At 34.2% G+C, this 25,988-nt stretch overlaps 1 protein-coding gene across 27 annotated transcripts in view; it reads right to left on the bottom strand.

Annotated features, from left to right (window-relative positions):
* Positions 1-25,988, bottom strand: part of PIAS2 (protein inhibitor of activated STAT 2) — a 117,790-nt gene that overhangs the window by 82,202 nt on the left and 9,600 nt on the right. For 14 of the 27 annotated variants that reach the window (XR_010836939.1, XM_067015333.1, XM_067015344.1 and 11 more), the window contains exons 2-3: positions 11,352-11,826; positions 4,089-4,173 (exon numbers count right to left, since the gene is read on the bottom strand). Coding sequence is in view for 25 of the 27 variants with exons in the window: in XM_067015333.1 (XP_066871434.1) it covers positions 4,089-4,173; positions 11,352-11,826 (560 nt within the window). In the remaining 2 variants the exon portion in view is untranslated. Of the gene's footprint in view, positions 1-4,088; positions 4,174-11,351; positions 11,827-21,537; positions 21,647-23,848; positions 23,938-25,988 lie in introns of all 27 variants that reach the window. The other 13 variants (XM_067015327.1, XM_067015330.1, XM_067015347.1 and 10 more) reach the window with 3 other exon arrangements.

Raw genomic sequence — 25,988 nt, 5'->3', positions numbered from 1 at the left:
GGCTCCCCAGTTGATTCTAATATGCTGCAAAATTTGAGAACCATAGGGATAGAAGTCAAATGATACCACAAGAAGCACAATTATCCAAATCCAGAATGTGTAATATGCTAACAGAGTCAAATGAACCCCCTTTTTCCAAAGAAAGTGGTAGGAAGTACCGTAAGAGCAGAACCAGAGCTCCTTGGAGAAGTTATCTTTCCAGAACTGGGGCAGAGAAAATAAAAGATGAGCCTGGGGCAGTAAAGTAGTCCTCAGAAATGGGTGGAGACACATCAAAAGGGCATAGAAGCCAATCTGAAAGAATGGCCAATAGCCAAAGGTAGAACAGTTTGAGCAACAATATGAATTCTAGAGCACTGGATTATAACCCAGAGTACTCCAGGGCCCACACAGATACAAGCAAGTAATTGAATAAATAAATGGGGGGCAAGGGACAGACAGCTCTTCCTTACAAACGAGTAACTACAATGTGAAAAAGAATAATAACAACAGAAAAATCACATCACTGGAGCACAAGAGTGTTTATGATGAAGTAATTACTGAAGGCAAGATCCATGAGTGAACACTAAATTGGTGGGAAAAATCTGAAGATAAACAGAATACGTGCCTAGTCTCAAAATATCTCCCCCAAGATATTTATTAATAACAAAGGAAAAAAACAGCAACTTTACAGTGCAGAAGTCTGGTGAACAGTACCTTACCCAAGTGATCAAAATTAACATCACCAAATATAAGATGTATCAATATTATGGAGCACTGTTATGATACACTGAGAAGGACATATAACTTGAGGTACTCTTGCTAAAAATGCATAATCTCAATCTAATCATGACAGAACATCAGACTAACCCAAACTGAGGAACATTCTACAAAATACCTGATCAGTACTCCACAAAAATATCAAAAGTTAAGAAAGAGAAGAAAACACTAAGAAACCATCACAGACTGAAAGAGACTAACGACACAACTATTAAATGTGATTTGGGATCTTGGATTGGATCTAAGAACAGAAATTAATTAGCAGAAAAACTGATGAAAACTGAATAAAGACTGTAGTTTAGTTAATAGTATTACACCAAGGTTAATTTCTTGGTTTTGATAATTGCACTTATAATTATGCAACATGGTAATATTAAAGGAACTGGCTGAAGCATATCATCTACTACTTTCACATCTTTTCTATAAACCTAAGATTACTTCAAAGTAAAAAGTTGTTTTTAAAACTTGGGAGACATAAAAGTCAAAATAATACATGTCTGAATACTGAAGAACAACTGAGAAAATTTCAATATAGGGTAGACACTGTTTTATATTAAAGAATTATTAATTTTTTAGTGTGATTACATTAAAAATTAGAGATGTATCTTGAGGTATTTCTGGGTGAAATTACATGATGTCTGCAATTTCCTTTAAAATATTTCAGGAAAAAAAGTTGAGGAGTGGTCACATACAGATTCCAAAATGTTGACAATTATTAAACCTAGGTAATGGGTACCAAACTGTTACTTCTGCTTCTTAGGAAGAAGGAGATTTTTTTACTATTTGATTACCCAACTCTGAAAGGGTTGGAGTTTGCATGCACATGTGTATGTGCGTTTTGTCTTCTTTGCTGGTGGGATCACAAATAGCCTTACTTTTATGGTTAAAAATTTTTATTGTGGTTAAATATTCATAAGATAAAATTTATCATGTAAACCATCTTAAAGTGTATAGTTCTATGGCTTTAAGTACATTCACATTATACCATCACCACCATCCATCTCCAGAACATGATTAAAATTTTAATTGAAAATAATTATTTAAATTTTAGTCATTCATTTTTTTTGACTAGTTAATACATTCACATAGTTCAAACTTCAAAAAGATACAAAAAAGGATATAAAGTGAAGAGACTCCCCTTATTCTGACCCCGGCCACCTGATTCCCTCCTCCAGAGGCAGCTTATCATATTTGTCCAGACATATTTTATGCACTTACGCAAATTACACACACACACACCTTTTTAAGGCATATGGTATATATTATTCACAATTCCATGATGAGTGAATAATCTCCTTCCCGCAAAGGCCCACCCAACACCCTAAAGAAGCTTTCCCAGACCACCAACGTTAACAGTAATCTTCTCCTATAAATCAGCTCTTATTTGTCATTACTGAATTGGCTCTTTTCACACTGGCTCTTGCAATGCCAACAATCATTTTATGTATATGAGCTAGTTCACTAACAAGACTGCAAGCAACTTGTAGACAAGAGGCATGTAATATAATAGTGTTTTGTACCTAATAAACACTTAGTAAATGTTCTCAAGCAAGGAATTATCAATGAAAAACAAAACTTAATGATATGGCTTGGATATAAAATATAATTTTTCATTTATCCTATTGTTTTAGTTGGTTTATTACTATCCCCAAGACTGAAAGTACTTCCAACTTATAAAAACTGCCTGCAATGCCTTGCCCCTGGTGAACATGAACTGCATCAAGCTACATTCATTTTTTCTTTGATAATTTCCTCCTCTAAATTTTTCTCTACTTTTCCTAAAACTCCTATTATTTGGATATTGGGTCTTTTGGACTAATCCTTAGTACTGTCTTTTTTTTTTTTTCTTTTAATCTTATTTTTCAGCACTTTGTCTTTTTCCCTTTTGTGGGAGAGCCAGACTATCTAAGCACTACTTTTGGGGAGCTCAAATTTTACCAGGTCAAGTTATAAAATCATTCTGAGACTTTGCTGAGAGCAGTGATGTGATTAACGAAAGAATCTAAGAGTATGTGTCCCATACTCTTCCACATAACAACAGTGCACCTTCAAGATGTCAGGATGTTTAAAAGAGAGAGAGGCCCAGAAATTGGATCCACCATCCTGGGAGACTGACAATACACGTTAACATATTAAAGACTCTGAAAAGTCTGACTTTAAGAACTTCCTACGTTGAATACAGAATTTCCAAAACTTAACTGCAGAATCTTTACTTTTTAAAAACTCCTATTAACATCTCAGAGGTGAGTGTTCTAATGAAGAGATGAAAGGATGCAAAAAACCTCTAATTTGCTCAACTCTTTTTTCCAACTTTTAACTCTAAAATCCCAGAAAATCATTTGACCTCCAGGAGTCATTTTCTTATGCTAAACCTTTCTAAAGTCTTATAAATAATATATTATTAACACCAAGGATGACTATATTTTTAACTGAGAAAGTATATACTACAGATTTCCTTTTCTTTCCTCCTATTTCTTAGTTCATTTGCTCTTTATAAATGTGTTTAAGTTTATCCTATTTTTTGAAATGGAAAAGCTAAGGGTATTTTTCATAATTGTTTTCAGATTTCTAATTTTTTGGTCTAGGTGACCATATAGCTCAGAATGGTCCCAGTTTATGTTATCCCAGAAAAAAATATTAATAACATCCACTTTCACTCTAAAAATGCCTCTGTGTGGATGATGAAGTTTATGGTCACTCTTTCTTTGTTCTGTTACCACAAATTCTTTATGTTGCTATATTTAGAATAAAAGTTTCATTTAAAAAAAGGTTACTGCCAAATGTGACAAAAAGAAATTCAAAGGGGTTTTATTCAAAAGTTAAAATTTTTTTCTAACAGAGTATTTATTAAATATTTGGCTAACCTTAGTCAAAATATGCTATGCTTACTTAAGGAGAAATGGCCCAACTGTTATGGACTGAACTGTGTTCCCCCAAAATTCACACGCTAAAGCCCTAATCCCCAATGTGACTATCTGTGGAGTTGGGGACTTTAAAGAGGTCATTAAGATTAAATGAGGTCATAAGGGTGGGGCCTTAATCCACTAGGACTGGTGTCCTTATAAGAAGAGACTCCAGGAATACACAGGCACACAGAGGAAAGGCCATGTGAGTACACACAGCAAGAAGGCAGCCATCTGCAAGCCAAGAAGGGAGGCCTCAGAAGAAACCAAATCTGTCAACACCTTAGTCTTGGACTTCAAGCCTCCTGAAATGTGAGAAGACAAATTTCTGTTGTTTAAGCCACCCAGTCTGTGGTACTTTGTTACGGCAGGCCTAGCAGACTAATACACTAACATCTTGGAGAATATATTCCAAACTCTTCTTACCTGGATATGCATATCTCTCTAACTTGTTGAGGTGTCAGAGCAAAAATAAAAAACTTCTCTTGAAACCGCTGAATACTGCTTTGAACTGGGGAAGAAAAAAAAAGAAAGATAATATTCCAATAACAAATCCAATAACAGAAGAACCTGTAATAACCAGGCACTTCTGATAAAGAGTCTGCCAAATTCTGAAACTTTTATGGTTAAAATACACCAATATAAAAGTACTAAGCTACATTCATCTTGGACTCATGAAAGTAAAGTCACTCTAAAGCAGGTTCAATGTTAAACATTTATCATTCTTTATTCTAACATACTAATTTTAAACAAAATATAACACAACCTTCAAAATTACATTTTATCCTTGACTACAGTATCATCTAATGAAAAGTCTGAGGAAGTCAAAGACACCCCCCAGGAGAATTCTATCCAAGATTCAGGTCTCTTTTGTTCTTGTTTGTTTTGTTTCTTTTGTTGTTGTGTTTTGTTTTCAATACTTTATATTCAATTACACAGAGCATTCATATAAGAGAAAATTTAAAATTTTTAAACTTCTAAGTTGGGAGACTTATTAAGACACAAAATAATTATCGGCATACAGATGATTAGCTAGTTAAAAAAGATTACCTAATGAAGTCATCCTTCAGAAGTGTATTATTAAAAACTGAAGTGTATTTACTTCTCAAAGAACTTTAACAGATTCAATGATGCTCTAGTACTCATTAAAACAATGAATGCTTTCAATGAACACTTGACTGAATATGCATCTATATTCCAATAATCAACTGTTTACAATTATCATTAAACACTGCTTTATGAGAACATTTTAAAATGATAATCCTCCCATACACACAGCAAAATTTTTATAATTTTATGAGATTTAAACAGAATATAGAAAACTTGAATCACCTGAATTTTATCTATACAGAAACAATTACTATATTAATAATCATCAGTGATGTTTAATACTAAAATACTTTTCTCCCTATACAACAGCTGCAAAGATCATTTGGGGAGGGCAGAGTACTGAGGTTTCACACTTCTTGTAAACCAGTGGCTTTAATTCAGAATTATGAAAGAGGAGAATTGTTACCAATTGTTAAATCACAGAAATCATTCATTTCCTTTATCTCAGTTCTCCATCTTCATCCCCTATATCCAGTTAGTCATTAAGTCCTGTTTTGTTTGGTTTTTCAACTTTCTTATTGGCTGCCTCCTCTCTATTTTCACTACCACCATCCTACTCAAAACCTATTATTACTTTGTACAAATGAAGGAGCAACTCTGCCTCTCCGCCAGTCCCTCATCAGAACACAAGTGCAGAGCTGGTGATCCTTAGCACCACTTTTTCATCACCATTCCTCTGCTAAAAAATGCTAAGCAGAACTTATCTGTGAATGAACCATGTCTAAACTCCTTTATCTATGAGAACCTCCATAACAATGGCCTCATCTCTTTCCTAACAAATCGACATTTCCAGTGTCTCCCCAAGTCCTGCTCTATTCACTGTCAGGTCTCACAACTGTGCCATTTTTATTTCTACTCCTGTGACTACTCACAGTTCTCACCTTTCCTGATGCCTACTCTCCTATTCACTCCATCAATTCAAAGCACGCACATTCATCCTTCAAAGCTCCCTCAAGTGTCACTCCTACTCCAAAAAGTCTTGATTAACTTCTTCATTCGTTAGGCCAATACAATATTTGAGCTTTAGGTTCACAAGGTATAGGGCTTCGTCATACAAGCATATAACTGCTTGCCACTTTTCTCTCATGTTAATATTCTCTCTCCAACTAAACAGCAAAATTCCTAAAGCCCACTCCATACTTCTAACTTCTCCACAATTAGGCTACATGACCATCCAAATTAAATCCTCATTATATACTTGTTAACTGAGTTAACAGAAATGAATTTACCCAAATTCTTTAGAAGTGAGATTGCATTTTTTTCACATCTTTATTGGAGTATAATTGCTTTACAATGATGTGTTAGTTTCTGCTTTATAACAAAGTGAATCAGTTATACATATGCATATGTTCCCAGATCTCTTCCCTCTTGCGTCTCTCTCACTATCCGACCCCTCTAGGTGGTCACAAAGCACCAAGCTGATCTCCCTGTGCTATGCGGCTGCTTCCCATTAGCTATCTATTTTATGTTTGGTAGTGTATATATGTCCATGCCACTCTCTCACTTCGTCCCAGCTTACCCTTCCCCCTCCCCATATCCTCAAGTCCATTCTCCAATAGGTCTGTGTCTTTATTCCTGTCTTACCCCTAGGTTCGTCATGACATTATTTTTTTCTTAGATTCCATATATATGTGTTAGCATACGGTATTTGTCTTTCTCTTTCTGACTTACTTCACTCTGTATGACAGACACTAGGTCCATCCACCTCACTACAAATCAATTTTGTTTCTTTTTATGGCTGAGTAATATTCCATTGTATATATGTGCCACATCTTCTTCATCCATTCATCCAATGATGGACACTTAGGTTGCTTCCATGTCCTGGCTATTGTAAATAGAGCTGCAATGAATATTTTGGTACATGACTCTTTTTGAATTATGGTTTTCTCAGGGTATATGCCCGGTAGTGAGATTGCTGGGTCGTGTGGTAGTTCTATTTGTAGTTTTTTAAGGAACCTCCATACTGTTCTCCACAGTGGCTGTATCAATTTACATTCCCACCAGCAGTGCAAGAGTGTTCCCTTTTCTCCACACCCTCTCCAGCATTTATTGTTTCTAGATTTTTTGATGATGGCCACTCTGACTGGTGTGAGATATCTCACTGTAGTTTTGATTTGCATTTCTCTAATGATTAATGATGTTGAGCATTCTTTCATGTGTTTGTTGGCAATCTGTATATCTTCTTTGGAGAAATGTCTATTTAGGTCTGCTGCCCATTTTTGGATTGGGTTGTGTTTAACTGCACCCAGAGGCTTAATGAGTATTTCCTAATATTCAGAAATTTAAGAATAAGAAAAGATGTTGATGCTCATTAATTTGTCACCTATCAGATTACAAAGATGAAAAGACCAACAACACAATGCTGATGAGGTGTAGGGAAAATAATACATTCATACATTATTGGGAGTATAAATTGCTATGATGTTTCTGAAGCAAGCAAAATTTCTCTACAAAAGTTGAATATCAAAATATTAAATAATCATACTCCTTGACCCAAAATACTCACATCTAGGCATTTACACTTCATGAATATGCAATGCAAGTATTCAGAAACACATATGCAAAAATGCTCACAGCAGCAATGATTCTAAGACTGCAAGAATAGTGCCCAAGACATGTTATACACTAAAATACTTCTGAATAAATAATAAAAACTGAAAACAACTGAAAATGTACATCAACAGAATACTGGTTCAGTTATGGTACATCTACAAGATAACAGACCTACTATAATCTACAGATGGACAATATATTTCTAAGAAATACAGTTAAGAAAGATTGTCAAGGCGCAGAACTCCAGAGCGCACTTTTCACAGTGATACAAGTAGAATAATGCCTTCTACCTCCACCAGAAAAGTGACACAGTGGCTCTGTGGTTAGAAGAGCCCTGTTTAGTGAAGGGGAAGAGAAAAAAGATGACATAACATGCAGAGAAACAGTTAAATTTTTGATATGACTCAAGCTGAGTAATAAATGAGATTATGAGGGACTTTCCCTTTTTGTTATACTTCTATGTTTGAATTTTCAATTACTAGCATAAATTACTTTTGTAATCTGAAAAGCACAATGAAGAAATTTTAAGGAATTAAAGACCCATAATACTTTGAAGGTATTTCACAAAATACCAAACAGCTAGACATATCAACATGTTAGATGTTTATAAACAGAGTGAACAAAAAGAGCTAGTCACAGAAGAATATATACACAGTATACCATCATATAAATTTCAAAAGCAAGCCAATTAAACATTACATTTTTTATACACATATGGTAAAACAAGCAGAAGAGAGAAACACAAAATCCAGAACAGTGATTTAACTCAAAAAGGAAAAGGCAAGGAAATGGCTTCAAAGATACTGGCAATGTTCCTTTCTTAAAATCTGTGCAGTGGTTTCACAGGTATTCATTCATGGATATTCTTTACAATAATGTTTTTTATGTATTCTTTTGTACAGACTGAATATAGACAAATTTTTTAAAGAGAAAGGATTTCATCCTCAAAAGAAATTATCTTAAAAAAAGAAGAGAAGAAAGAAAACAGAAAATTGAAAAAGAAGACAAAAATACTGTCTATGAGAGCAAATTAGAATAGCTATTTAAGGGAAAAGAAGAGAGATTTTGTTAGCCTGTTTTCAGATTAGGGGATTATGCATCTGTTACAGTAAAACCTCAGCTATAGAGAATCTCACTTAGTATTATTGTGTACACTCATGCTTTCCAGATGCCACAGTTTGTCATTTTAAATGCTAAAATAATTTTATTTAAACAATTTTAATAAAACCAAACTGCAAAACTGTGTAATAATGTATCTTCTTAAATAGAATATACTCGTCGTGGTTGTTTGGGGGTTTTATTTGGCATCAATACATGGACCTTGATGTAACAGCAATTCCCTCAATACTAAAGGACTATTGGTTTCAATATTCCCAAGAGGTTTTGGAATGACATTTTTTGACTTTTTGTTTGCTTTTTTCTACCAGGGCTCTTCCAATCTTTCCCATGTTGTTAATTAATTCCTGCTCAACAGTATGCTGATGGCTTAGAAATCATCTAATCAACTATATATTAAATCGAGAATACACAGACTGGCCCACATATATAAAGAATATGTGCTTTGAAATACGGATTTGGTATCTCTTTCAATTCCTGAGGCTAATTCTCAGTTCCCAAATGTAAATAGGTTTCTCCATAACAGTGTTCCAAATAAATGGATTTACCCCAAATTTTTATTTTTACAAGTATCTTCAACATTATATAACCAAATCATTAAAACTTAAGGCAATTTCTAAATGTCACTGCATTGCTTTAGACATCATGACACTAAAAATTTTCATATGAAGGTCGTTACTGGAAATGATAAAATTTTTCCACTTTTATTTGGCAGACTATATGGTATTATGCCGATTTTTTAACTTTCAACTTCAAAGTCTAAAGCAGCTTTTTTTAGTTCACTGTTTTATCAATCTGAAATAATAAGACTATATACATTAAGAAAATTCTTTTTTTTTTTTCTTTTTAGGGAAGGCAAGATAAGGAAATGTTTAAGCCTTGTTTTAAAACAAAAATCTGTTTATAAAGTTTATAAAAACAATGATAGGCAGAACTCCTGAAAAATACATGAGTTAACAATTTTTTAGCTCAGGAGAAAAAAGTTATTTTATAAGTTCTGAGGTTTTATGTATTTCTTACATTCTAATGTAAGCTATGAGCAAAAGGCAGGTTTTCTTCTCACCCACTCTTCAACAAAAAATGCCTCTGGCATTATTTTACCTAAGTCACATGAGATACAAAAATTTTACTTTAGTAAATTTATAAAAAGCCTATTACCTTCCTTTAATTGAGGTTAATGAAAGAGAAACTCTATGAAGAATACAGAAAAGTAAGAAAATTCCTATTTCTGTTTCTGAACAAAGGAGAGTATGGAAAGCAAGGCAAAAAGCCTCTTCAGAGCTCGCTGCTTGGCACACCGCTGACGCTAGGAGCAGAGAAGACATGCTGCTGCATCTTCTCTCCATCTCCAGTCATCTTCCTTCCAGGCATTCGATCCGGTTCTGAAATACCTTCCCCTGTAACCAGGACCCCACATGGACTCTTACGCTCAGTCCTGCCTTAGCCATATTCCTGAGGAGTTCCATGAGGTAGGGTCACCCAAGCACATTACTCATCTGAATCTTTCTCAAAACACAAAGAAATAAATTTGCAATAATTCCTAAGAAACATGTGAATGAGCCATGACACTGTATTTACATTGGTATGAACCAAAAACCGTGAAAAAAGGAAAAATAAAAAAATAAGTTATGGAAACATTTTAAGCAGATAAATGAACCTGGTTTTAAAAAAGAGTTAAAAATGAAAGTAAAATCATAAAAGAAACACAGCTGGGTAATAAACATTTTAAATGTTTGTTCCTGTTATTAATTTTAAAAATGAAAAATCTAAACAAGATACAAGTTTTCATCTACAGAAACTGCAAAGATCAATAAAGGCAGGAAGTAAAAAGTGCAACGAGAGACATTCTCTCACTTTGTGGAATTTAAACTGGCACAGCTATTCTGGAAACTAATTTAGTGGTATGTTATCAAGAGTCCTTACTCTTTGATGCAATAATTCTACTCAAAGAACTTTGCACAAATGCGAACAAACACAGAATCCTTATTTCAGAATGAATGTAACGAAGGGATAAAATGCATTACTCTACCTCCCTGGCTCAGTTTTGTTAAACAAAAACAAAGCAAGAAGAAAGGGCCTGGGAAAAGCATAGCCACCTTGGCCTGCCACCATCAGGCCATACTGACCCCATTAACCAGCCCTGCCCCTCAAAATTTCCTTCTAGTTCAACCAAGTATAGTCCTATACAAAACTAAAAAAGCACATTGATATATTTAAGAGAGTTTTCAAATGACTTGAGACAAAAAGCGTTCTTCCTAGGATGGAAAGGAAAATGACCTCCCAGACTAACTATGAAATGCTATTTCCCAAACAATTTATTTTATCAATAAATTCAAATACCTCTGTAAATAATTTCATTAGCCAGTAAGAAATTATGCCATTACAGCATAGAAGTCATGAACCTAGGTATAAATTTGTTTAAGTCACATGTTATTTATCAACGTTTAATAATATAAAATTTATTATATTTTCTAAGCAGTCAATGGTTATTAAACAAAAAGCTAAAAAACGTGTCAAACTCTGCCACATTAGGAAAAAATTAAGTATAAAAGATTTATATTCCTTAGGAAAACAGTTTAAAAAGCTATGTTAAACAGAAACTAAGTCTCTTTGTAAAAATATCAAAAGCATCAAAATGTGGAACCACAGCAATAAATAAGATTTGTGTCTTTCCATACACACACAGAAGCAATTTGAGTTCTAAGCTATAAGAAGAAAGTTTGATGAATCAAAAGTTTTATACTAGATTTCTGTCATGGTTGCCAATATTTCTTTTTATTTGTACCTTTAAACATTTGGTATTTTAATGCCTCAGTTTCATAATATTAATAGCAAATCATTAACAGTTGAAGGCCTCTTGATTTACTTTTACTCTCTTGTCCAGAAGAAACAGATTTCTCTAACACTTACCTAAACTCGTGGGCTTGATGAGAACATCAAGGACATCATAAAAGGGTAAGTTTTTTAACTGCACATCAGGATGAACAGGAGGGATTGGGGGAGATGGCTGCTGCATCTCAAACGTGGGTTTAGTATCTTGAAGCAGCACAGAACCAACAGGAGAGGACGGCGAGTGAGGTGTAACTGAAGTGGAAGGCAACGAGTGGATTCCAGCCACAGACAGGTCAGGTTCTACAGGTGAGGAGCTACCATCCAAACTGAAAACCGATGATTTGATTGTGGATAAATCAGAAAGGCCTTCAAGAGTCCGTGGGTATCGGCGTCTATACAATTCTCGGATTTTAATCTGAACCGCAGGGCTGCAGCCACTCTTCAATAAATGCAACGCCCTCATCAGGAGGTCATGCTTGCGTCCACTTTTATTCCTTCCGGCAAAGCCTAGTAACACTTGTAGTTCAGAAACCCTAAAACTAGAAACCATATTCTAAAAGGAAAGAAAAAAAAAAAAGGGGGTATAAGCCAATAGTAAGCCTCAAGCATATAAAAATCCTATCTAAAATATACTGTAAAATCTGATTCTTCTAGCATTCTATCAACTGACATGTGCCAGTAACCAGCATTTTCGCGTATCACTTAGAATTGTTACTGTTTCTATAGCCACCACCCCTCGCCCACCAATTACAGTCAAGTTATAGTGTTAATTATGCTTTGTTGTACTCAATTTTGGTAATCTGTGATCTATTGGTTTCTGCAAACCACTTCATTATATGATTATGCTCAAGTGTAAACCCGTATTTGCTTTATCACTATGAAATCTAAACCAATGAAAATGTTCCTCTTCAAAACTAAACCCTACCAATACACAATGTAATGTCTGTTACAGTATTATCACCAATTAACCAAAAAAATTTAGGTTTCTGTAACAACGTACCTGTAAAACTTCTGATGTTAAGCAAGAAATCTACAAAATCTACAAAAAATACAGTTCTGTATTACAGAACTGTAATACAAAATCCAATGCATTTTTTTACCTCAGCTCAAATATTAAGGAACATACAACATAGGAAAATAAGAATGTTTTTAAATATTAAAGCTAAAAACCACATACAACTTATTTAGCAGTCAAACTTCTAAAATGATTCCCAGCTAAGTATCCAATGTGAAAAATAGCTTTGAAGAGGAAGGATATGAGTGGTCAAAAATCTTAAAAGGCAAGATACCCTCCTTGCCACTCTACCTACTTGTTCTTGGGTATAAAATGAAGATTATAAGTAGTTCCTGTTTCACAGGAACCTTCTATTGAATTCAACAAAACCTAGTAAATTCTAACCACTTACTGCCTCATAAACCCACCTACTTAAGTCATTTTCAGCCAATTCTGAACTCAGAGGTAAACCACACTTGGGTCAGCTTTATCTGTACCACACATGCACCATCTGGCCAGAAAGAGGAGTAAGACCTGGAGCTGGACAAAAGCCCTTTCAGAAACCGACCTTAAGGAAACTTTCTCCAGCCCTCCTCCTCAGTGCTGCACACTCTACAGCTGCCTGGGATTCCTTCTCAACCTGGTGAGGATGCAGTGGCCATACCTACAGTTGGCAGTGATTCATAATTCCTCCGTTCTGCACTTTTAAGTCTCACTGACAGCCCAGGAACAATTGCTATAACTCTGGTTTTTAAAATAATTGTTGGCAATACTTGCTAGTTTTCCAATGCAAACAAATTTAAATATATCAAAGTAATCTGCATGTACAAGCTGTATCATAATTTTACTTCATATACTATGTCTCCAAATTTCATATTGTACAAGTCAGAGAATACTAAGTTATAATCCTAGCTACCATTTTATACTCTTAATCAGTGCTGTCCAACAGAAATAGGAACCACATATATAATTCTAAATTTTCTAGTAGCCACATTAAATAAATTTTAAAAATATGCTTTATTTAACCCAATATATCAAAAAGTATCATTTCAAGATGAAATCAGTTTTTGTGGTTTAAAAATAGTCATTTTTTAAGTGTCAATGAGATCTTTTTCATACTAGGTCTCTAATATCCAGCGTGTATTTCACACTTGGAGCACATCTCAATTCGGACTAACACCACTTCAAGTGCTTACGCAGCCACATGTGGCTAGTAGCTACCACACTGGACAGTACGGCTCTAAATCATACTCTAATAACAACATATATCACAAATACCATGATTGTTATACTTTAACTCGCTTCATTTCCCCCATGTGTAAAAGCAAGATTTTATTTATCTTACCCCTTATGCTATGAACAACAAAGATGGAAAACAAGAAAATGTTTGGCTTATCTCATGGCACACCAGTAACAGTCAAGGTTTCATGCATAATAAGGACTATGATAGCTTTTGGAAGTTTCCTCCCAAGCAAGAAATGCAATGCATCTTTCCCAAAGTCCTCAATCCTAAAAAAATACTTCAATTGAAATCTGCTTATATTACAGTAGCATTAAATCATAGAGAACGCTAACAACAATCACGCTATCTGTGATTTTTTTCTAAAGAAATCAAACTCAGAATACACTGCTTCTCTCCTTACACTTATTTTCAGGTATTCTTCACTTTAAAGAAACTTGTTTTACAGAAATGACAAAATAGAGGACAAGGCACCCTAAAGCTTGACTCTCAAAAAGGAATTTCTGGGAGGTCTCATAATACTTATTTCCAATGGTAACTTTATTTGGCAAAGAATGCTGAAGTAATTGGTCTAACAACTATTGTAAACATACAAATGAAAAGGAAGAAAGACAGAAAGGCTTACAACTATGAATGCAGAATCACAGGATTCTGAAGCAAAACAGAAATCCCCCGGTTTAGGGAAGGGCAAAGGAAACAAGAGGAGACAGGACAGTCTTTGCACTGCAAAATGCTGCCAAAATAAAGTATTGCCAGGCACTTGCTCAAAGATGATGGTGTTGAGAGTCAATGGTACCCTGTGGAAAACTTCACACCAGCAATCACTAGTTGAAGGTCAAGACGTGGCATCAAGACTTAGGACCTTGGCAAAGTCACATTATCTTTCTGGTCATCAATTTCTATTTTAAAACAAACAAACAAAAAAAAACCCTCTCCTTTATTTAGCATTCACTATTAAGATATTCTCTGAGGAGATTACTAAGTCAAATTCTATGAATATGTTTTTCTTGGCAAACTTTGCTGGATCCCACTTCTCCTTAAAGTGATGCTTTTATTTATTTTTTTTTTTAACTCTGTCTTCAACCAATTTCAGCAGCCACCAGCTAAGTTGAGCCTGGTATGAATACTACCAAGAACGGATTTCAGCTGTTACTTTCCACCAATCTCTGATGTCTACATTTCTAGTCTAACTTTTTTCAAGTGGATTTTATCCAGTTCATCCTGCTGCCTCCCAAAGTCTGCCCTCTAATACTTCAGTTACAATTGCTATGTGCTCTATACAGAGAAATTTATCAATAAATGTTTGCTGACTGACTTTAAGGAAATTCATGAACTACAGAGAACTATGTTGGCATAACTGATTTTTAAAAAGATACATAAGCAATCTTATGTCTAAAGAAAAGCTAAATAAATTAAGATTAGAAATTTAAATCAATCTTTTTCTTTGTCAAATTTAAATAACACAAAATTATTAAAAAATTTTAAAGCTGGGACTTTATATAACTGAAACATTACATATAGGAGTGAAGGCCACTTGAAAGTGCTATAAAATTGTCAAAAATAGCACAGAATTTGGGGACGCTCTAGTGGGTCAGCTAACGCATATATATGGAATCTTAAAAAAAAAAAAAAAAGGTACTGATGAACCTAGTTGCAGGGCAGGAAGAAAGATGTAGACATAGAGAATGGACTTGAAGACACAGGGTGGGAAGGGGAAGCTGGGGCGAAGTGAGAGTAGCATCGACATATATATACTACTGAATGCAAAGTAATCAGCTAGTGGGAAGCAGCAGCATAGCACAGAGAGATCAGCTTGATGCTCTGTGATAACCTAAAGGGGTGGGATAGGGAGGGTGGGAGGGAGGCTCAAGAGGGAGGGAATATGGAGACATATGTATGCATGTGGCTGATTCACTTTGGTGTACAACAGACACTAACACAGTATTTATACTGTGAAGCAATTATACTCCAATAAAGATCTATTTTTTAAAAAAGTCATGGTAAAGAACAATACAGCTTTGTAAATCCTCCATCCGCTATTATGTCTAATATGGGGAAGGGAAAGGAGCTGCTGACGGAAACTGACAAATCACATTATTAACATCGCCTATCCCAACTACAATATTAAAACAATCTACACCTTCACTTATAAGTAAGAATGGATTAAAAAAATCAGGTACACAATCAATACATCAAAGGCATGTTTGAGCTGATGCCATAAGAAAAACTATGTGGCCAGTTAGAAAGATACTGCAATTCCAGAAGTCACAAGAGGCCCCAGTTCCTGGCCCTGTACTCCTGTGAAACCATGAAGTCCCTATAATTAAATCCCTTTTTACTTGAGATACTTGATGTGGATCTCTTCCTCACAACGCACTGATAAAAATAACTACTCAGCTAAAAAAAATTAAAATTGAAGATCATCTATTAAAAGAAACAATTTAAAAAAACCACATTTTAAAAACCTATAAAATAAGCCAAAGCTTGGGAGACCATCTCCCTAAATGCTTCCATTTTATACAAGATTTAAAATAAATTGAGTAGTCAATTCAAGAAGCAAAAAAGTAACAAACACACACCCTCAAAAAGAGTGAAGAATTAAAGGATAAAACCAAGAAAACATGACTTAGAAAGCAAAATGCAAGAAGCCTGTAAATTCAGGCCAAAAAAAGGCGAAGAAAATGAATACGGTTCTGAGAATGAGAAAAGAAACATAAAGACCACAAATACTAAGCAAATTTCTTTAAGCAAAGAAAACAGCACATGCTGTTATATTCTAAAAACTTAAAGATATAGACGTAAGTTATTTCCTAGAAAAATATAAATTACTCAATCTGATTCAAGAAGAAGTATATTATCTTTGTCCCCTTTCACTTCCAAAAGTATCTGTCCAGACAAGATAGCTTAGTAAATAAATTCTACTAACTCTTCAAGGAAAAGATGGAATTCTGTTCCTTAAACTGTTCAAGAGCATAAGAGTCAGAAAATCTGGGCTTCCCTGGTGGTGCAGTGGTTGAGAATCTGCCTGCCAATGCAGGGGACACGGGTTCGAGCCCTGGTCTGGGAAGATCCCATATGCCGCGGAGCAACTGGGTCCGTGAGCCACAACTACTGAGCCTGCGCATCTGGAGCTTGTGCTCCGCAACAAGAGAGGCCGCGACAGTGGGAGGACTGCGCACCGCGATGAAGAGTGGCCCCCGCTTGCCACAACTAGAGAAAGCCCACGCACAGAAACGAAGACCCAACACAGCCAAAAATAAATAAATAAATTTTTTTTAAAAAAAAAAAGAGTCAGAAAATCAAATACAGGATAGAAGACAAACATGGAAAAAATGGTTGAACACAAGTTTTTAAAATATGCAAACTACTGTTTTTCAAACTTCAGCAGGGGAATCCACTCATCCAACCGAAAGTTTAGGCAAGAGCCTGACGAAACACCTAGTATATCACCTATTCTTTCTCATTTCCTAAGATAGATGATAATGAGTCTTTTTGTAACACATCAATGTTTCCTATGAGTATAGACACAAAAGCCCTCAAAGTACCCAAATAAAGTTTAATCTACAAAAATAAAAATGGTTTAACATAAATTTAGTAAATTACTTGGTTAAGATTATTTCTGTCCTTATAGTCACATACTGAAATATTTATGAATAAAACTTATATAAAATATATGGAATTTCCTCTAAAATCATTTGTGGGGAGTAGGTGAGGACATACACGAAAAAAGACCAGAGGTGATAACTGTTGGGTATTGGGTACACGGGGAATTCTCTACCTTTGTAAGTTAGAATGTTTCCATAGTAAAAAGTTTGCTTGAATGGGAAACTGGTTGTGGGGTATATGGCACTGTACTATCTTCCCAACTTTACTATTAACCTGAAAGTATTTTAGATTTAATTAAACAAAAAATGTCAGTTTGTTTAAAGCCAGGATAAAAAGACTGTGGTCTGAATACCATTTCCCACAAAAAGAACCCAGGCTCCTTGAGGAAACTGGCAAGTCTGGGGTAGAAAATGCACAAGATAAGCCTACAACATCCTATTCAGAAAGCAAAGAAATTATCAGGCTACTGGAATCTTGTCAGAAGGACATAGAAAACAACCCAGTAGCCAAAGACAAGCCGATTTGGGCAGCAAAAAGACAAATAACTGCATCCGATTCAAACACATCAAATATATTAAATATTATTTGCACATAATGATACTTAAAAAAAAAACTCACTGATCTCCCTTAGAAAATATTGGGAAACCAACTCATTAGTATTCTGAAAATTGATAAAGAATGAAAACAATACAAAAAGATTTATTGATTCACAAAAAAGCCATATGATTATGTGAATAAATGCTAGAAAAGCATTTGATAATATCCATTCCTGACAAAGCCTCTCAACAAATAGGAATAGAAAGAAACTCTTAACATGATAAAGAATACCTATCGGAAATCAATAACAAATATACTTAAAGATGAAACACTGGATCATAAAGACCTATAAAATACACATTATATTTTGCCATTTAAAAGAATTCCAAAGAACCTAAACAGTAAAAACCTTAAAAGTAACATTAACAATTTACAAATGACAGAACTTTTTATATTGGAAATAAAAGAAAATCCACTGAAAAATTAGACCCAATAATAATCAGCCAACAAAATTTTTTGAATTCTCTGTACATCAAATAGGTTTTCAAATGACTTACCAGGGAAAACAGTATTTTTAAAAATGAATCTAGGTAACATAAGGCTATGAAATACAAAGGTATAAATTTTAAAAATTTGTAAGACCTACATTAAGAAAAACTGATAGTACATTTTTTTAAAAACCTTGAATAAATTAAGGAATATATTATGTTACTAGGCAAAAGTAGTAAATGCTCAAAAGATGTCAATTTTCTCTCCCCAACTTAAGTTATAAATATAATAAAATGTCAGTGAATTTTGACAGATCAGACTTACAACAAAGAATTAAATAAAATACATAATATGACATGTGGTGATGAACACAATGGACAAAAATAAAGGAGGAAAAGGAAATGAAGAGGTAGAGGATTTGCAATTTTAAAGAAAGTAGAGCTCCCTGAGAAGGTAACTGAGTAAGTAACTGAAAAAGTAATAAAGCACCCAATGGATATCAGAGGAAAAGCATTCCAAGGCACAGGACATAGCAGGTGCAAAAATCCTGAGGAGGAAAGCATACCTAACACATTGAAGGGAAAGTAAAAGCCCATCACTGTTGAACCAGAGTAATCTAAAGGAATAAGTATTAAGACAGCAGAATGATGAGCAAAGAAAACGACAAACCTGGGGAGGGAGATAATTAACTGGATAAAATTATAGTATCAAATTTGTGAGGCTAAGAAAAGATAGAACAAAAGTGCTGGGCAAAATGGCATGCATAAAGAGTGGTAAGCAGTCTAAAGTATTCTACGGGCAAGGAAGGAAAAGAAAGTAATGTTCGATTTACATACATATATTAAAGTTTCAAGAGAAAATTCAAGAAAACTTCAAGAGTCTGTGAGAAAACAAACAAACAAAAAAAAGTACTAATTTCACAACTAGTAAAATGGGGAAAACATGAAAAAGAGGGACAGAAAATGAACCCAAAAGACAGCAAGAAAACAGATAGGGAGACAAAACCCAGCAAAAGCAATATGCTCAAAATGAAGGGGTAGAAATAAATTCAAATATATCAATAATCCCAACAATAAAAAAATGAAATAAACTTCCCAATTAAAATAGCAAGATTAGGGGATATCATTACAGAAACCACAGAATCAAAAACATAATATGGGAATACTAAGAACAACTCTCCACACATGAATTTGGCAACTTGGTTGAAATGGATTGATTCCTTGAAAAACACAAACCACCAAAACTTACTCAATATGAAACTGATAATTTGAATATCCCCTCTAGCTATTCAGAAAATTTAATTCTTAATTTTAAAACTCCAAAAAAAAAAAGAAATTACCACACAACCAGATCAGTTTATTGGAGAATTCTACCAAACATTTAAATAAGAATTAATACCAATTCTACATAATTTCTTCTGGAAAATAGAATATGAGAGGCTTCCAAATTCACTTTATGACGCTAGTATTATCCTAATACCAAAACCAAACAAAGACAGTTCAAAAAATAAAACTACAGGCTTCCCTGGTGTCGCAGTGGTTGAGAGTCTGCCTGCCTATGCAGGGGACGCGGATTCGTGCCCAGGTCCAGGAAGATCCCACATGCGGCAGAGCGGCTGGGCCCGTGAGCCATGGCCACCGAGCCTGCGCGTCTGGAGCCTGTGCTCCGCAACGGGAGAGGCCACAACAGTGAGATGCCCGCATACCGCAAAATAAAAATAAATAAATAAATAAATAAATAAAACTACAAACCAACATCCTTCACGAACCCAGATGCTAAAATACTTAAAGTATTAGCAAATAGACTTGAGCAATATATACAAAGAATTAACACCAAGACCAAGTGAAGTGTTTATTCCAGGGATACAAGGTTGGGTCAATGTTTGAAATCAATGAAGTACACCATATTAACAACTAAAAAAGAAAATCACATGATTATATATACATAATCTTTTATATATACAGCAATGAAGAAAAAAGCATTTGACAAATGCAATGCCCACTCATGATAAAAATTCTCAGAAAAATAGGAATAGAGGAGAACCTCCTGAACTTGACAGAAAGCACCTACAAAAAAATCTAGAGTTAACATACTTAATGGTGAAAGAATTAATACTTCCCCCTAAGACTGGGAATGAGGCAAGGATGTGCTGGAAGTTCTAGCTAGTGGAATTAGACAACAAAAAGAAAAGACATAGGGGTTGAAAAGGAAAAAAATAAAACCGCCTGTATTTGCAGATCCCAAGGAATCTGCAAAACAACTATTAGAACAAAAAACTGAGTTCAGCAAGGTAGCAGGATACAAAACCAACACACAAGTACCAATCACATCTCTATATACTAAAAAGAACATGTGAAAACAAGTTAAAAACACAATACTATTTATAATCACTCCTAGGAAAATGAAAATACATATGTTTAAAAATATAACAAAACATATACAGGACTTGTTTGCTGAAAACTATAAACACTAATGGAAGAAGCCTAAAAAGATCTAAATAAATGGATTCTTTGTGGATTGGAAGACTCAACAAAGTAACAGTATCAATTTTCCCTACATTGATACACAGATTTAACACAATTCCTACCCAAATCTCACCAAGACTTTTTATGGATATAGATGAGATTATTCTAAAATTTACATGGAAAGGTAAAGGAACTAGAAGACCTAAAACAATTTTGAAAAAGCATAGAGAGAGAGGAATCTGTCTATCCTATTTCATAACTTAGCTCAGTAATTAAGACTGTATGTAGTATTAGTAGAGGGATAGACATAAAAGTCAGTGGAACACAACAGAGAACCCAGAAACAGACCTACACAAATACACCCAAATAGTTTTGGTGAAGGTGCAAAAGTAACTTAATGAAGGAAAGACAGCCTTTCAACAAATGGTGCTGGAGCAACTGCACATCCATAGACCAAAAAACGAATTTCCACCTAAGTCTCACATTTTATATAAAAAATAACTCCAAATGGATCATACGCTTAAATGTTAGAAAAAAGCTGTAAAACTTAGGGAAGACAACACAGAAGAAAATATTCAAGATCTAGGGCTAAGCATAGAGTTTGCATACTTGACACTCAGAGCAAGATTCACAAAAGGCATAACAGTAATATACTGAACTTCACCAAAATTAACAACTTGTGCCCTTGCAAGACCATGCTAAAAGGATGAAAAGACAATCCAACAAAGGACTAGTATCTAGAATATATCTAGAACTCTCAAAACTCAACAGGAAAAAAACAATCCAATTAGAAAAAAGGACAAAAGACATGAAGCGACATTTCATCAATGGGGATACACAGATGAAAAATTAGCAAATGAAAATATGTTCACTATCATTAGCCATTAGGGGAGTGCGAATTAAAACCTTACTAAGATATCACAAGGTACATACCAGAATGGCTAAAATCAAAAACAGTGGTAACACCAAATGCTGGCAAGGATGCAGAAAAACTGGATCACTCCATACATTGCTGGTAGGGATGTAAAATGGTACAGCCACTCTGGAAAACAGTTTGGCAAGTTCTTAAAAAGCTATATGCACAGTAATCATACAACCCAGCAATTGCACTCCTGGCATTTATCCCAGAGAAATGAAAACTTATGTCAAAAAAAAAAAAAAAAAAACCTATGCACAAATCTTCATAGCACTTTTATTCATAATAGCCAAAAACTGTAAACAACTCAGATGTCTTTCAACAGGTATACGGTTAAACAAATCCATACCATGGACTACTACTCACAGTAAAAAAGGATGACCTACCAATACATTTAACAACATGGATGAATTTCTAGAGAATTATGCTGAGTGAAAAAAACCGAACCCCAAAGGTGACGAACTGTATGAGCCCATTTATATAACATTCTTGAAAAGACAAAATCATAGAAATGAAGAACAAATGAGTGGGTCCTAGAGATTAAGGGGATGGAAAGCAAATGGGTCTGGCTATAAAAATAATAATATGAGGGATCCTTGTAGTGATGGAAATGGTCTGTATATTGTGTCAGTATCAATACCCTAGTTGTGATATTGTACTACAGTTTTGCAAGACATTACCAATGGGGGAAACTGAGTAAAGAGTACACAGATATCTCTGTATTACTTCTTAAAACTGTCAGTGAATTGACAATTATTTTAATAAAATGTTTAATTTAAAATTACAAAGACCAACACTATTACAGCAGATTAATTTTTTAGTTCAATAGTATGACATTCACAAATTAAAATAAAAGAACACAAAAATGTAGGGGAAGGGGGAATTTTAAATATCAGGCAAAACTAGCTGACCAAAAAAATAATAATAGGTATGTTAATACCAAACAGTAGTATGTAATACAAAAAGCATTACTAGACATAAGGAGTCACTACACAGAGTAAAAAAGTTTCAATTCAACAGCAATATATGATAAATTTAAATTTTCATGTACTAATAACAACTTTAAAATGTATTTTAAAAATTGAAAGAAACTACAAGGAAACTGAAGAAATAATTCTAGTAAAAGACTAACATACACCTGCTCTCTAAAAAAACAAAGATATAAGATTTGAACAACAGAATTAACAAGCCTAACTACTGGACATATATAAAACTTTGCACCAACAAATAGAAAATACACATTCTCTTCAAATACAAAAAACTGACCACAGTCGCAACAATTTCAAAGGACTGTATCATACAGATCATGCTGCCTAACCACAACACAATTACAAATCAATAACCAAATTAACTAAAGGATCACCCATATGTTTGGAAAAAAAACTTTTAAGTAACTCATAAATTAAAGAATTCATCCCTTGTGTGATGCAGGGAAAGCAAATACATAGATATTCATGATCAATTAAGCCTGTCAAAGTGCTAAAAGTTAATAAGCAAGGTGTCCAACTTAAGAAATTAGAAAAGGAATAGAAATAAACCCAAAGGAAGTATAAAAGAAAGAAAGCAGAAATTAAGTAGGGGGAGGATACATTAAAGAGCATAAAAAGGACAAAAATTTGAGTCTTTGAAAAGCTTTTTAAAATTGGCACTTTTAGCTTTTAAAACTCATCAAGAAAAGAGTGGCATTTTAAAAAAAAGATAAAAAGGACAGTAACTACAAAATAAGAGACTAACAATTTAATGCCATAAATTCAAGAACGTGAATGAAATGGACAACTTTCTATAAAAGTATAACCTACCAAAACCAGTTTGAAAATTGAAAATATGAGCAATCGTATAACCAAAGCAATTGAATCAGTGATTAAGATGTGTCCCACAAAGAAAACAGTAACAATTCTACAAGGGACTTCTACCAAACACTCAAGAAACAAATTATTCTAATCTTACATAAACTCCTCCAGAAGAAAGAGGAAAAGTATATATATCTTTTAAATTATAGGTTAATATTACTCATTATTAGAAACAAAAATCCTATATTAACTATATTCAAACTGAGTCCAATAATGGAAAAAAGGGACAGACCAGGGCTGACTTTATATTTGGAACACAAGGTTGGTTTAATTATTAGAAAATCAATCAATGTATTTCATCATGTTAACAGGTTACAGAAGAAAAACATATGATCCTTTCAAAAGATGCAGAAAAAGCTTTTGATAAACTTCAACATCCATTCTTTTTCTTTTTAATTAAAAAGCTAATAATAGAAAGGAACACCCTTAACCTGAAAAGATTATCTACAATAAACCTACAGCAAGCAGCATACTTAACTGTGAAACTCTGATAGCATTCCCTTTAAAATCAGGAACAAGATCAGGATGCCCCCATCACCGCTTCTATTCAACATTGTACTGGAGATCCTAGCCAGCACATTAAGACAAGAAAAAGAAAGAAAAAAAAGCATAAGAATTGGAAAGGAGGAAACAACGAGGTCATTATTCACAGATAGATCTGTCCACACAGAAAATCCTAAAGAATTCTATACACAATTTATCACAATTAGAAGGATAGCAAGGTTGTTATATGAAGTCAAATTGTACTTCTATACACCAGCAAGGTAGAAAATACAATTTTAAAAGATACCATTAACGATTTGACACAAAAATCAGGTACCTAGAAATAAATCTAACAAAATACTTGCAAAAGTTTAGTTGAAGAAAATTATAAAACTTTATTGAAAGAGACTGTAAAAGACCTAAATATATGGATACTACACTGTTCATGGTTAAGAAACTTAATAACAAAATGCTAGTAGTTCCCTTCAAACTGGTTTACAAATTCAATGCATTTCCCATCAAAATCCCAACAGGTTGCATGTGTGTAACTATATAACTTTAAACAACGATACTAAAATTTTATGGAGGAGCAAACCAGCAAGAAGTTCCTTGAAGAAGTACAAGGCAGGAGGACCTGGCCTACTCTGTGTCCCTCAATGACTGACTAGACGGTTTCACACCAACCTTCCCTATGAGAACTTTAACAACTGAACATAATATAAAAAACATCTGTTTGAAGACAAGAAGCACTACAAAAGGCAGCAAGAACCTGCGAGGCCAAGACTGTGGGAAGAAGGGAAGCCTAGAAAATGAAGGCTAACATTTGATGCCTCTTTTCCCCTGGAGATAACTGCCAATGGAAAAAGGGCAATTGGTAAGTTAAGAAATCCAGCAGAACTTTGAATAGACTTATAGAGCTGGGAAAACCAGAAGATATTTGCAAAATATAACCTGCAAGTCCTGGTATCTGGGACATATAATAAACTCCTACAAATCAGTATGAAAAAGACACAATATAAAAATGTACAAAAGACTTGGCAAGCCACCTCACAAAAGACATCCAAATGGCCAGTAAGTATATTAAAAGGGGCTTAACATCATTTCTCATTGGGGAATTCAAATTAAAACCACTAAACATCCACCAAAATGTCTAAAATTAAAAGGGTGGATGAGAAAGGACAAGGAGCAACTAGAACTCTATTATTTTGCTATTGGAAGGGAATGAACAAAAAAACTACAATTACATACAACAATAAGGATAAATCTTGCAAACAAAATTGAGAGGAAGAGGTGAGACACAAAAAATATACACATAATATAGTTCCATTTACATAAGGTTCAAAAAATAGGCAAAACTAGTCTAAGATGTTAAAGTCAGGCCAGTAGAGATCTTTAAGAAGGAAGAGGTTAGTCACTGGGAGAGGACTCAAGGGAACTCTCTAGGGTGCCAGTAATGTTCTATTTCCTGACCTGCATGTGGTTATATTGAGAAAATTCATCTAGCTGTACTCTCATGATCTGTGTACTTTCTTTCTATACATATATATGCCCTATAGCAATAGAAGTTTGTTTTTACAGAAGCTGTACAAAGTTACAGTAATTAAAGCAATGTGATGGTGCAGTTAGACTGAGAGACTAGAGTCCAGAAAGTATAGATAGATCCAATTGTATAACAAAATCAGTAAGAAATAAATTAAAAAAAAAAAAAAAAAAAAAACTAGTACAAACATGGGCAAAAGAAATGAATAGCATCTCAGAAGAGGGAAGAACATGTTAATCAGCATAGTAAAAGATGCTCAAACTCATTAGTAAAAGGAAAAAATTGAAAACTAAAAGGTGATACTTCATACTCACTGGCAAAACCTTTTAAAGCCTGATAAAAGTAAGTATTAGCAAGAAAGCTAAGGAATGAAAACCTCTGTATTCCTGGAGGGAGCAAATACTGATACAATCCTCTTTGGAAAATAATCTGGCATTATCCAGTACTTGTTGAAGATGCGAATATCCTTAAGTCCCGGCAATGCAATGCTACTCCTAGAGCTTCTACAGTGAAACATACTGTATTAAATATTCACATTAAATGAGATCAATAAAGACTACAAATAACATCATATCAATGCAGATTAAGTTTGTTC

The sequence above is a fragment of the Kogia breviceps genome, chromosome 15, assembly GCF_026419965.1.
Source record: "Kogia breviceps isolate mKogBre1 chromosome 15, mKogBre1 haplotype 1, whole genome shotgun sequence".
In the NCBI taxonomy this organism is placed as follows: Eukaryota; Metazoa; Chordata; class Mammalia; order Artiodactyla; family Physeteridae; genus Kogia; species Kogia breviceps.
This window is presented reverse-complemented; position numbering and strand designations above follow the sequence as displayed.